At 52.6% G+C, this 14,609-nt stretch overlaps 1 protein-coding gene across 1 annotated transcript in view; it reads right to left on the minus strand.

Annotated features, from left to right (window-relative positions):
• The window catches only part of WTIP (WT1 interacting protein), a 71,337-nt gene extending 62,684 nt beyond the window's left edge, over positions 1–8,653 (minus strand). Inside the window, exon 1 of the mRNA XM_054389822.1 lies at positions 7,177–8,653. Within this exon, the coding sequence (XP_054245797.1) occupies positions 7,177–8,653 (1,477 nt within the window). The remainder of the gene's footprint in view (positions 1–7,176) is intronic.
• Between the last annotated feature and the right edge of the window lie 5,956 nt (positions 8,654–14,609).

Raw genomic sequence — 14,609 nt, forward strand, 5'->3', positions numbered from 1 at the left:
CCCATCACAGGGGAAACAAAGCATGCACAGATTGCACAGGCAGCGTGTTGCAGCCAGCAGCAGACCCCACACCAGCACAACCCCAAGAGGCAGCACCAACCACATCAGCCCAACAGACTTTCCCCTAAGGCATGCAGTAGCTGCCCCCACTGCCCCTTCTCCCAGCAACAGAGGGTCAGGGCTCACAGCCACACAAGGCAAGACAAGGGCTGAGCTGCCCTTGTCAGCACATGTGCACCACCACAGAATCACAAGAGGCTTTAACCCGAATGGCTACAGGATTTTGTGCAAAACCCGCTGAAAGGAACTTTTCCAACATCTCAAACTGGGAAACAGCTATCACCAGCAATAATCCTCACCCACATGTTTTCTGTGCACAGTAGTTCTCAGCTGAGCACTGAAGTGTTTGTGCTCTGAGGTGCTGGGGGTTTTTCTTCCTTAATGAGTCATAGGCCTTTTCTTAAAAGGTTGCTGGAACACATAACTGAGGCATGAGAGGTTCACTAAAACTGCTCCAAAAAACAAGGAACGAAGTCTCAGACAACGTGAAACGCTCCAGCTGGAAGAGATGTACAACTTGCTGTTGTCTTGTGCTCCTCTGTCTCATGGCACAAACAAGGCCATGCTGATAGGGAGTTAACGTAGTGAGGTTAACAGAAAGATCACAACACACAGATCTGCCCCAATAGAGGAAGAAGGGAACAAAATCCCTTACAGAGACAAGCACAGATGAGATTATTGTTTTAAAATTAAAAATCCATGAAACTCCAGCCAAACACTGACATTTGGTGGTTGATCATTAGCACATCTGCTCATTTTTTTTTGAGAGCTGAAGGCTGGTCCTGCTCCTAAACAAGCCAACAGGAATTCTGCTGCCAGTCTGAGGAGCAGTCACACCCCTGGAACATCTCCAAGCAATGCCACATCACAGCCCCAGCTACCTCCATCCTGTCAGGACTTGAACATCTCAGGTAGGTGAATGCAACCTTCCATACCAAGCCTTTCTGAGCTCATAATAAAACTCTCAGACTCTGAGCACACTCCTGCATTTCTTCCTTTTTGTTGCTTCAGGTTTGCTGTGTAGCACACATTGCCAGACCTGCCAGAAAGGAGGCACTTTGTCCAGGATGGGTATTTAAAAAAAAAAAAATCAAACATTTAAAATAAAAATTAAAATAAATCAACCCTCACATTATCCTCTAGGAGACACCACGTTTCTCCAGCCACAGAGGAAGAAACTATTTTGGACACACTACTGCTGACAGCAGAACCACTCCACTTTGGCAAGCTGCAAGACAAAGCGCAGGCTTTGAGACACCACAAGAGTGGCTGCACCTCCTCTCCCAGCAGGGCATCTGTGGAGCAGGGTCCCACAGGACCCCAACACCTTCAGCAAAGACAGCTACCCAAGCACTTGGCCATCACTGGGCACCACTGCAGGATTACATCCTTTGCCAGTGCCCAATGGGGACACCTTCCTAGGTCTCCAACCCAACTCCTAACTCTGCCAACATGCTGAGAAGCACTGCCCTAGGATAGCTTCTGGGACACAGCACAGAATGGCAGGGGTTGGAAGGGACCTCTGGAGATCCAGTCCAATCCCCCTGCCAGAGGTGAATCACCTAGAGCAGGTCACATAGGAACACATCCAGGCAGGTTTGGAATCTCTCCAGAAATGGAGACTCCACCACCTCTCTGGGCAGCCTGTTCCAGGGCTCTGTCACCTTTCAAGAAGCTCCTCCTCACGTTCAGATGGAAGTTCTAATGTTCAGGTTTGTGCCTGTACTCAATTTCTGTGATTTGTGTGTGTTTGTTTTAGTAAAGCAGCTCAATGCTGCTGTTTGGTCTTGCCACTGAGGAACAACCCTTTTGAAAAAACAGCTGAAAACTCCTTGGCCAGATTTTTTTTTTAAGTAATAATTTTAGCATTTGGCAAATTCTCTTGCTTTGAGAAGCCTTTCTAGACAGCCAACATCCACATGGCTGTAGCCAAACCATTTTTATCCTATTTTATTAACCATGGATATTAAGGATTTCAGCCTGGGCAGGTACCTTTGCTGCTGTCACTAAGTCATCAGCAGGACCACACAAAGTTGTGTCATTTGCACATTTTAAATGCAAAAAAGTGATCAAACTCAAGAGAAATTTCCCACAAAGAATCATCCATCTCATAACTACAACTACTCTGACAGTTACCTGTTCCTCCACAACAGGGTTGAGTTCCCACAGCAGCCAGAGTCCACTGAACACTTCGCTCCCAGTTCACAAGCCACCACCTACCAGTGTCTGCTGAGGGATTAAGACCAAGCTGCACTCACTGATCTCTGCTATGGCTCAGGCACACAGCAAGGGAAGCAGCTGCCAATACAAGTTAAACTCTGCTTTAGGGAACCAAGTTTTTCTGAGTCTTGCTTAAAATGTCTCCCTGACCTCCACCCCCATGGGGCCTAATCTGACCAAGGAAGGTTTTTTTTGGGGGGGGAGGTGGGCACAGGGCAAAGGGTGTGTTTGAAAGCCTGATGTTACTTCTAGGAATCCGAGACCCCTTCCCTGAGGAGCCCCCTGGCTTGGGGCTCGTGACAGAGCCCGAAAAACCAAGCAGATCCAACAACTTGCTCAGCATTGCCATGCCATACAGCAGCCAAAGCAAACCCCAACAGGGGCTCCACTCTGCCCTTGTAAACCAGCATCCCTTCCACAAGGATACAGACTCCCTGGAAACTTCCTTCTCTGCACACATTCTGTATATGTGAACGATTTCTTTTCCTTCAGACCTGCAGAGCTGGGTGGCTCACCCCTTTCCCCCCACCCCATGGCACATTGCTGCTCAAAAGCAGCCAGGTACAACACTCCCAGGGGTAGACGCACAGATACAGTTCCCAAACCATACCATGGCAGGGAAGGGTAACAATTAAACCTCTGACAACACTGTATCATACCCCCAAACTTCTATCAGAAACCTCCTAAGACAAGTAGCAGCTGTCTGAAAGTCACCAGCCCACAGCTTTCTGGAAAGATCCAGGAGCTCTCAAAAGTCAACTCTACCTGTCAGCTAAGAATGGGCTTTTGCTAGACAGATGACTATAGTTATTAATAGAATCCACACTCTGCATATCATTCTGAGGCAACAACCAACCTCTGCTTTGCTTGGTAAACCTCCTACAGGGTGCTGAGAAAGGGTTGCTTGCCTTGGGATGGAGAAGAGTCATGCAAAGTGCCTGCAGAAGGCAGGGAAGATGACAGCTCCCTGACAGGACCGCTCCTTTCTCACCGAGGTGGTATTCATTTGCTGCATTCTGCATATCAGACAGAAGAGATACGAGGGTGAGGAATTATAGAACTGTTTTGGTTGGAAAAGACCTCTAAGATCATTGAGTCCAACACCGTGGCCATTAAACCACGTCCCAAGATGCCACATCCACACGTTCCTTGAACAACCTAAGACAGCCTACGTGTAGAGATGGGGAAAAACACCTTCATGAAGGGGACTGCAAGGGGGTGCTGAAAGGCACCAGCAAGGCTGCAGATTTGCTTGTCCCCTCTCTAGGCTTTGCACAGCCAGGAAACAATCCACACTCCCCTCAGCATTCCTCATCTCACAGTGCCTCTTCCATCTCCTCTTCAGCTCAAGACAGTGAGACAAGTTACTTTCTTGAACAGGATCTCACCACCCTAAAACGAGCAGACAGCTCTTGCTGGGTGATGGCTGCAGCATAGCAGGGGCTGCCAAGAGCATGCAGCTGCTGCCTGCACCCCTCCACTGATGCTTCTTCCACTTCTGACAACCAGCAGAGCCACAGGACACACAGAGAGATCTTGTTCAAAAACAAGTGCCAGCTCAGCACAACTGTTCAACACGACAGCATCTCAAGATGAGCATTCAGTTTCAAACACCCCTGAAGCTACTTTGCCAATTCACCTCATCCTCTGCAAAAGTTCAGCTGGGAACCGTTGTGGAAATATTTTATTTACTTATTTTTAATCTCCCTCCTCAGCATCTACCACTAAACCGAGCATATTCACTAAACTGTCAGTACCTTAGCAGGGGACAGACAGGGAGCTTCAGAGGGATGTAGCAGTTTGGGCAGGGGTTGCATAGCTATAAGGGCAGCTATAAGGGAATAAAGCTTTACCCAAACCAGCCGCAGGCTGCTACCGAAGGAACAATTCCCAGACTTCCCAAGCCCTCTGTCTGCGCCCTCTCCCTTAGGTCAGCTCCAGCCACCTCATCAGCAGGTATGAGCTGGAGCAGCTCACCAATCCAACCCCAAAGAACTCTTCCCCTCTCCCCTTCCTTTTCTGCAAGTTTCCTTTTATACAAGATCAGTGAACTCAACATGCAGGCAGAGCACCTGAAGTGGCAAGGTGCTACCTCTTAGCAGTGCAAACAGGGGAGGACAGATGCAGAGCACCCTTTTTGTGACATGTCACTTTCAGTCAGATTAAATCAGCTGTGGAAGAGCTTTCCTTCTCTACAGATGCCCTGAAGCCTGCTGAAAGCAAGGAGTCAGTGAAGGTGGTGAGGCAGCGAAGCGAAGTTCCCAGCACAGCACTGCTCAGAGCTGTCCATAGCAGAAACTGCTGACAGTCCCCTAGACCTGCTACATAACACTGCTTGGTTCTCCCAGAGCTCCTTTGAGGCTCAGACCTTGCATATGTCCTCCATCATGTACTCATCTGCCCCAGGCTACAGGTTCCTCCTGAAACAGGGCAGTGAGGTATGGGAGAGCAGACAGGGACTGCCAGCACAGCCAAGGTTAGAGGAACTCCCAGGCTGACCTACAAACACAACGAGGGCAGGTTTCTTTCTTCTTTTGTTTGCTTGTTTGGGTTTGGGTGTTTTGGTTCTGTTTGGTTGGTTGTTTTTTAATATGTATATATATGTGTGTTTTGTTTTGCCTTGGTTTGGGGTTTGTTTGTTTTTTTCTTGGAGGGGGAAAGGACACACAGACAACGGAACACAATAAAATTGCCAATGTCCTCACATAAACATTCACTCACTAGACAACAGAGCTCATCTAACTAAGGAGCATTAAACCATGTCCTCTGTTCCTTCTACCTTGTTAGACTATTGGCTCAACACTTCTCCTTGGGTATCACAAATCACTCTGTGACCACCTCCAGAGTGTGCCAGACACCAAACCTAACACACAAGCAGAGTTCAGCTGTAGTATGTGCCAACTGCTATGCCATACTATGCATTTCCCCTTGCTTCCTTCTATTATTTAGTTGTTTAAGACTCTTTCAGCTAAGTTGAGCTAAACTGCAGACTTCTCATCCTGTTCTTCCCCTCCTTGTCTCCCACTCATCATCCCGCAGTCATTCCCGCCAACCCCTCCCACACTCGCTCAGCCCAAGCCCAGCATTCACCTCTGTGGGTGATGTGAACCAGAAACATTGGATCAAGCCCACAAGGATTTCTCAAACCCTTCCTTAAAAACTTGCAGAAATCAACTTTCTCTTTTAAACCACTCCCATTTTCTGGGTTTCACCTGCTTCCAGGGCACAAGTCCCAGCAGTGTTTCTTTGTGCTGCTGACAACAAATACTTCCAAGAGCAGCTGGCACGTAGGCACTCTCTAGGCATACAAGGACAAGCTCACTGCTGACCCTATACAGCACATCTGCCAAGGCTCAGGGTATTCTGTGAGGATGCTTGCAATAGGCAATTCTTATCAATAAAAGCCCAGCCCAGAATCCCCAGGACTGCTTCTAGAAGCCAGGCTCCACACCCAGTTTCTGCAGCCACTGGCAACCCCTCTCACAGACTCAGGACAGCACTAACTCCTTTCTTCCCCTACATACACATTCCACAGTCTCACACTGTGCAGCACAGGAATTCTGAAGGCAGTGCTTCCTGCAGCTAGCGTGCTAACGAGCTTCTGCACACAGAAAACCGTTCCTGGCCTCAGCTGGGGAGGAGTCCGATGCTCAGTGCCAGACCCTGCAGATGATGCAGTGGATGACCCTCAAGCCCCACATGAGATGGAAGAAGGCAGAGTAAGTGCTCTGTTCAACTTCTTTAACCTAGGCACATGAGCTTGTAGAAGCGATGCCACTGCAGTTCACAGAAAGGTTTTCCTCCTGCGAGAGTGGACTTCTCACTCATCTACCTCCACTGATCAGCCCAGGTCTGTTTCACTACCAGCCTCTCCCAGACACTTGCAAGGAGCCCTGCAACTCTCCACTTCCATGCAGGGCTCATTAATGCTGGGCCAAAAGCAACCTGAATCCTTGTGTTTACATCAACCACCAAGGCAATACGTGTCTCCATCCTCAGCAACACGTATTGGTCAGAAATCAGAGCATGCCGGGAGCCTCTCCCCAGTGATCAGGCCGCACACAAAAGCAGAGATCGCTGTCCCCTCGAAGGCCACTGCTGGCGGCTGGCTCATCCGCAGCCCCTCATCTTCCTAGGTTCCCTTCTCCCTCCTCTATGCCTCTAGGCAAAAGCTCCCACAGCTCCTTCATGCACGGGACAAACTGCTCCGAAGGGCTGCCCAGGTCCAACAGTTGCCCAGATCACTGGGGCAGATGACCTTCAGGCTGGTTTAGCGTCAGCAAGGGCTCTCTTCTTCCCTAAACTCTCATACCAAGGAGGACACCAAGCCCCAGCCTAGTGTGCTGAGCGTGCCCTCCAAGCAGTGCCAGCGCTGGACTCCACGGGCACCCCGAGACAGCTCAAAGGTTTGACTGAGCACCGCACTAGGAGCTGCTTCAACAGCCCCGCTCGCTATCTGGGGAGGTGACCACAGACGGCCTGAGAGCTCGATCACAAGCGCCACGGCCTGAGGGATGCTGCAAGTTGTATGATTCTGTAAGTTATCGGAAAAGCTTCAGCAGCCCAGGAGGTGGGGAACCAAACTGGAGTCACCGCAAACCCAAGGGCACAAACTGCTACTGTTAAACCTCGGACAAGTCTCCCATGTGCAAGTGGAAGAAGCAGCACCACACGTCCTGGCAGACGGTGTAAAGAGCAGATGGGAGAGAGCAAACGCCAGGAACAAGTGGAGGCGCTTCTGACACCTCAGCTAGACTGCAGTAAGTACCTGCTCCAGAGTAGCTCTACTATCACACGCTCCCTCCTCCGTAGCCGAACCCCCAGCACAGGCCCCAGCGCACCGCAACCCCTCAGCCACTCTTCCCCACCAGCTCCCCGGCCCAGCGGCTCACTCACCGAAGTACTCCTTCTTCATGTGCATCTCCAGCTCCTTCTCCAGCTCCAGCGTCAGCGCCTCCAGCCGCCTCTCCGCTTGACTAGGGCCGCTCTCCCGGCACGGCGTCACCTGGTAGGGGAGCTTGAATTTGGGCGTCGGAGCGGAGCCTTTGGACGGGCTGTAGGCGTAGGGGGGGCCCGCCTCGGGGACGACAGCCGGGTGCTGCTGGTCGTGCCGCGGCGGGGACTGGGCATGGATCTTGTGGTAGACGTCCCCCAGCTCGGGCACGACGCCGTCCTCCTGCAGGCCCGGCGCCAGCAGGGAGGAGCGGGGCGAGGGCAGCTGCAGCTCGGGGTAGGCGCTCATGGAGCCGCGGGAGCTCCGCGAGCTCTGGCTGGAGATGCTGGAGCGGGGGCTGACCACGGCGGCGCCCGGCGCGACGCGGCCCTCGGGGCCGCAGAGGCTGGAGCGGGGACTGGCCAGGGCGAGCCCGGCGCCGCCCGTCCCCTCCGGCTCGGCGCTGCCTGGCAGCCCGTACCTGGAGTCCGAGTAGCTGGAGCGGGGACTGGTGGTGCAGGAGTACTGGCTGGCAGTGCTGGAGCGGGGGCTGGCGTGGCGCTGGTCGTAGCCCATGCTGATGCCGCTGGTGCGGTTGCTGCTGGGCTTGCTGCTGCCGCCGCCGTCGTAGCTCGTGAGGCTGGCGCGGGGGCTGGAGTGCTTGCTGGTGTCGCTGGCCGTGCTGGCGTAGCTGGAGCGGGGGCTGAGGGCCGCGCCGTCGTACTGCACCAGGCTGGCGCGGGGGCTTCCGTACTTCTCCTGGCCGGGCACCACCAGGCTGGAGCGGGGACTGGAGAACTTCTCGTAGGGCAGCGCCGCCGCGCCGCCCAGGCTGGAGCGCGGACTGGAGAACTTGCCGTGCTCGGCCGCGGGGCCCGGCGAGGAGGTGGCCAAGCTGGCCCGCGGGCTGGCAGCGCCGTACTTGCCGTCCGGGCCGCCGGGCCCCCGCCCGCCACCCTTGGCCACGTAACCGCCACCCTCGTAGCCGCTGCCCGCGGCGTAGCGGTAGCCCTCGGCCGAGTAGCGCTTGCCCTTGTCGGTGAAGCCGCTGTAGCAGGGCAGCGCCACCTCAGAGCGGGTGCACAGCCCCTCCTCGCAGCACGGCGGGGCCGCGGCCGGCGGCGGGTCGGCGGCGGCGCGGCCGTTGGCGGCGCGGAGCGGGGCGGCCGGCGCAGCGGGCGGGTAGGCTTTACCGCAGGGGGCGGCGGCGGCGGGGAAAGCTTCGGCAGGCGGCGGCGCGGCGGTGCCGTTCATCTTCCGGCCCCGCTGCTCCGCCGTCATGTGGGCGGCGATGACCCGCTTGGTCTCCTCCAGGTCGGGGTGCAGCGCCAGGTCCCGGCGACCGCCCCGGCCGTACAGACCCTCCGGGCAGGGCTCGTAGAGGGACAGATCCTCCATGAACTTGGTGGCCTTCAGTGCCATGTCCTCGTACTTCTCCATGCTCGGGCCGAAACCCCGCGGGGCGGGGGAGGAACGGCGAACTCTGTGAAAGCACAGCCCGGAGCAAAGAAAAGAAAAAAAAAACAAACAAAACAAAACAAAAGCAAAACAAACAAACAAAAAACAAAACCACCCAAAAATCAATCCCTTTCCCGCGGTCCTGGCGGGGCAGCGGAGGACACAGCTCCCTCTCCAGAGGGCTGCTCGGCGGCGGCGAGGCGAGGCTGCAGTCACCCCGGCGGCATCCCCTCGGTGCTGCCGGTCCGCCCGGCGAGGCGCGGCAAGCACAGACGAAGAGCCCCTGTGTCACTTTCCAGCCTTAAATAAGTTGCTCGGTCCAGTCAATGGCGCGCTGCGCGGAGGAATTTGCGCTCGGCAGCTCCCTGCCCTCGCCGTCCCCGGCCGGCCGCCCCGCAGCGGGACCGCGGCCCGGCCCGCACCCCCGGGCGGGGGGCGAAGGCAGCGGCCAGCCCGGAGGGGCTTTGCGGCGCGGCGAGCGGAGCGCGGGGCGCGGCGAGGCAGGGACTCCTTTGTGTGGGGCAGGAATGCGAGGAAGGAGACTGGGCGCTGCGTCCCGCTGGAATGTAGTTAATGCCGGAGCCAAACAATGATTTTCACCGAGTCAGGCGGGGAGAGGGCGGCCGCGGCGCTGATCGGCGGTGGGGTCGGCAGCTCCTCTCCGAGCCCAGCGCTCACCGAGCCCTGCCCGGGGCTGGCCGTGACGCTGCTCGCGGCGAACTGGGAGGCGGCGAGGCTGTCACCGCGCCCCAGGAAGCTGGGGGTTTGCTGGAGCCCCCGAGGGAAGCCGTACACAGAGAGGGTTGCCCGGGCGGGGGGCGGTAAAAAGCCGCTCGGGGTTCCCGCCTTCCGGGGGGGCTCTGCTGCTCTCGTCCCCAACTAGAACTTTCTAGCTGGACCCGTGGCCTCGTCCTGCCGCGGGATAAGGGGCAGCTCTTGTCCGCCCCCCTACCGGGGCTGCGGCTGGCGAGTGCCCCGTGGAGCAGCAGAGTTGTCGGTGGTGCCTGCAGTGGCCGGGGGTACGGGACCGACCCCGGTGCAACGAATGACTCACACCTGTGCAAAACCCCAGAACCGGCCCGGTGACTCCACGGGGAGGACCTGTGTTTCAGCACAGCAGCTGGCAATTGTTTGTAGTCCTTTATGTAGTTTTAAAAATGCAATACTAAGAGATACGATAAACATATCATGGCCTGGAGCACCCTGTGGATCGACACGAGTTGAGAGAAGCACGCTACCGTCTGCGCAACTTCAGAAGAGCTTCGTCTCTTGATCCACTAACAAACAAGACCCAGCGCTGCCTGCCGTTTACATCTGCACGCACATGAAAAAAGCTGTCAGGAAACACCGCCTTCAAAAGCGGCGCTGAACTGAGACCTCCCATACTAGACCCCAGCCTGCAGTTAGCTTTTTCACACCTAAGCTGCAAATCCCTGACGATCATTTGTGCTGATGGCAGAAACACTAACACAGATCCCTAACGACTACCTGAGTGGTGTCCCTAGACCTTAGGTGCCGAGAGAAATGTGTTGCAAATTTGAACTGTGAGCACTCTGCCCTGCCAAGAACGTTTTATCCTGTTATCATAGCTAATTAAACATTAAAAGCAACTGTGTACTCAAAAACGTCTCCAGCTGTGGAGGGCAATTGATTGGCAATCTGCTTCTCTGTACGTGCAGGTGTGAAAAGCAGCAACAACAAAAAAAAGCCAACAAACCTCATTAGCGTTCAGAGCAAGACATGAAAAGCAAATTATTAGGGATGGGAGAGGGAGTCCACTGTCAGTGTGAACATGAGTGTGCAAATGAATCCAACCTTGGGAGCTCAGTGCTCTCTTTTAACCTGCTCACGTTACCCTCTTTGACAGTCTCCTGATCTAGCTGTTACCATCTGCACCTTGCCATTTGTGGAACAAGTCCCATTTCACCTCCAGGTGTGTGATGGTCAGAAGCACCTCTCGAAGTGGTGCACCCTGGTATCATTACTGCTCCAACCAGCACAGCGTGGGGCATTGGCAGCGAAAGCCTCCCCAGCCAGTGTGCTGTGCCATGAGAAGGCTCAAAGCAGCAGCTCAAGTCCCTGCCCCACTCAAGCCTTGCACTTTGCTAAAGCTGTCAGCAAAGACACAAACTGTGCAGTTACCCATGTAGCATGGACAGGTCCCTGCCACTTGACAGAGAGCTTCCTTCCACAGGGCATGTGGAAATCACTGTTGACTTGGGCCCTCATCTACCCCACCTGGAGCTCCTGCAATAAGTTCTCTTGGGGCACTTGAGAGTCTTGGGGGCTGCTCCCTTCAGGTGAATCTGTGCAGAGCTCCTTCTTCAGTGGTTCCTGAGGCCTGCCCTGGGGTGAGCTATCCTCTTACTGACTTGGAGCTGCTTACTGCCCATCTTTATAAAGTTGTCTTCCTGAGAAACTAGGAAAGGCTTATGGACAATCTGGGAACTTGGTTCATCAGAGAATAATTTATTCTGGTTTAAGTTTTTGTTTGTGTTTTGGGTTTTTTTAAAGCAATTTTACAACATTGGATAATAACTTTGTTATTAAGCTATCAGAGCAGGTAGGATATATTGGGAGACTGCTATGTGGCCATGCAAGGAAGCATTTTGAATAGTTATCTTTAAAGCAGGAACTGTGTGAAGTCAGAATCCTAAACTACAGTAGGAGCTTGTTGTCCTTCTGTAGCTCTGTCCTGAGCCACAGATCTGCCCTTGTTCCACCTTTTGAGCCAGCACAATGCCATCCTGCTTCTGCTGCCAGCAGGTAGCAAGCTTCTGCTGTAAGTCTCTTGGTATATAAGGTGTTAAAGCATCCTGGGGACTGGGAGAATCTTAGGAATCTGAGGGAACAGCCCTTTTTAGTAAGCAGTGTGGCCCAAATGATAAAAGTCGCTCATTTGTAGTGCTGAAGGCCTAGGCTCAGGAAGTAAATCCTGAGAGCCAGGCCCAGCAGAGCTGTCCCTGTGCTGTGTTCCCGTCTCAGCCCTGCTGCAAGAGCAATACTCCACGTGCTCTTCACCAGCAAATCCCACTTCTGGCATACACATGATGAACATCACATTTAGCCATGCCATAGCCACAGGTGTAGCCCACATGGGTGAAATAAATAAGTTTGCAGCGGTACACAGCAGACTCAAGCCCTGCTGCATTTCTCCTGGGGCGCTGTACGTGCTGGGCTGTGCACACACAACGTGTGGGGTTCAAGCTGCTGTTGCTGGGAGAAGTTCTCTCATCTTTCTCCTTATATACAAGAAAACCCAGAGTAGTGGCAATTACAGCTTGGCAATGCTGAGGGTTTGTCCCTGCTTCCTTTTAAATATATTTGCTTCATTTTAACCAGCAGTAAAATGCATACATTGCAAATCGGACTCACCTCAGCAAGGAAGAGCACAAGAGCTATCAGGGTTATAAAAATTGAACTTCAGTTCTTCATCTGATGTGGTAATCCTTACACCTGATTTTGTGGCCTATCAGTAAATCAGGCATTAAGGAAAGCCAGCTGCCTCTGTTAAATAAACTCCTTTGTCTGTGACTTAAAGGGAGCAAAAAGGCCAGGTGGAGTTATTGATCTGTGAATATCAGCTGGCTGGGCCTCACAGGCAGCAGCTCCTGGTTCTGCTAATTGCCAGTGTCTGCAAGAAGACCCTCCCCAAGCCAGCAGACAGGGAGACCTGATGGGCTGGCAGCTGGGGATTTTGTCTCCCTGAGCTGCAGACGGTTTATCACTAACAAAGCAGAGACTCTAAGAACTCACTGGTGAAACTCCAGACCTACTGAATACAATGCCAAACATCCCAGGGCCTGGACCTGTGGAGGATGCTGTAACAGAGCTGGGTTCACTGACACAAGGCAGGATGCAGCTCTTTGTCTCACTCCATCCAGTCACCAGTTTGAACCTGCTCTGCAGATTTGCTTACTGAGTTACATGCTGCCTGTTTGTTCGGTTTTTGTCATTTCCCTCCTTGTCTCCAAGGAGAAACCAATTAAATAATCCCATGAACTCCACAAGGTAAATAAGATTTATTATTACCCAGGGATTTACTGTTCTGATTTCTACTTTTAAAACTGCTTGGTGAGGAATATATTTTTTTTACTACTCTGGCGTGTTTTAAGGCCAAATGAACAAACACCAAAACCCTTGTGACATTCATACAAAAATTATGCTGAGGAGTATTTTTGTTTGGGGAGGAGTGACTGAATTTCTTTCTTTTTCTTTGCTGTGTGGTTTATGGCTTTGTTTTGCTTGTTTGGGTCCTGTATGTTAGCTTGTGCTGTTTAAGTATAAGCAACCTTTTAGGAATCCAAGGTCTGGCCATTACTGTGTACCTGGGCTCGAGCCATTTGTTTGCAAACCACCTTGTTCTGACACGTTTTTTAAAATCCCTCCTTTGCAGTTCATCACAGCTGCTACAGATTGCCGCTACCGCCTGCATTGTAGGGCACCATCTTCTGGCGGACACAACACACTGTACTCGAAGGGCTGCCTTTGCTAGGCACAACTATTCCAAGCATTTTTGCCTAACACTGCTCTGCAGACTCGCAGGTCATTTCTCACTCTAAATCTGCAGTAAAACGCTCTTTAACATTTTTGAGATTCTTCTTCGCTGCAAACGCAGCTATTCACTGTGCCACAAATATCAGTTGGGACGGACCCTGCAAGATTCCAGTCACAACAGGCACTTTGTGAGCCCCTTAGGTTAGACAGACAACAGATGTGCAAGCACTCATGATTAATACTCCATTTATGGATCTGATTTCTTCTGTAGTCTCATCTTCCAGTCCTCTGACATATTTCAGATAGTAACACTTCTGGCCAAAAGAAGTTTCTTGCGTCCTGCTATGGAGACTGCCCATGGCCTTAGTCATGCTTGCTTGCCCTCACAGGACATAATCACCGTCCATTCAAACACAGCAGCCACTACACATTTGCACAAATACATGATGTAGCCAGCTCAGTTAGCAGGGCACCCACTTCATACTTTTAAGGAGGTGTTAGGTTATCAAGCTTCTTGTTGTAGAGGCTTGGAAATAGAAACACCCACTTGGGACTCTCCAGAGCTACGATCTTTCTTGACATGATACAAAGAAAGCCCTGATACTGCAAACCAGCATCCAGCAAAGGAAAAAGGCAGCATTGGTACATTTAATAAAAATGAGCAGCACTGTGCGAGGGTCAGACTGCTCTAGACCTGCTCCCCTTATTCTCTGCTGATGAGAACTACCAGGCTAACCGTATCCAGCTCTTTGAGGCAGCCTGTGAGCGCTGACCTCCTGAACTGCCAATACATCTGCAGCTCTGATGAGGATCATTTCAGGAGCAGGGGATCATTTCAGGAGGAGAACATTGTTTTGTTTGGAACACCAATTAAATTTACATTGTATGGTATTTTCCATATTAAATGATACTCCAGAGATCACACTTGTGAAGTGAAAGCAGTGAACAGATTTGCAGGAAGCACAGAGCTGGCCCATAAGCAATGGCACTAGTGAAGGGGAAGTCTTCTCCAGGGCTGTATTCTGCATCCTTTGCATTCTCCATCTTGTAACCTCCTCTCAATCCCCAGTAATGCTGCAGTCATGCTCTCCCACTGCTGTAGGACTTGCCCTAGTCCTCAGCCCCTAGACACAGTGCCTCCAGTTTCCTCCTACCCTGTTCACCTATATCCATTGACAGACTTGCCAGTGCTCTTATGTCTCCAGCACACCTCCTCTCAGCATCTTGTCTCCCAGGTCCACCTACGTACAACCTTCTCTCTATTCCCTTTGTAATATCCACAGCTCCTAGTAGCTTCCTAAGCTTCTGTTTAGGCATCTTAGCCTCTCTTTTTCCCCAGGACACTCCTGTTACCTCCAGTCATCACTGGGTAGATGTGCAAAACGCATCAAGCTCCCACACAGGCTTGCACACAGACCCTGGCACTAGCAAGCAGTGTGTG

This window comes from Indicator indicator, chromosome 19 (assembly GCF_027791375.1).
Source record: "Indicator indicator isolate 239-I01 chromosome 19, UM_Iind_1.1, whole genome shotgun sequence".
Classification (NCBI taxonomy): domain Eukaryota; kingdom Metazoa; phylum Chordata; class Aves; order Piciformes; family Indicatoridae; genus Indicator; species Indicator indicator.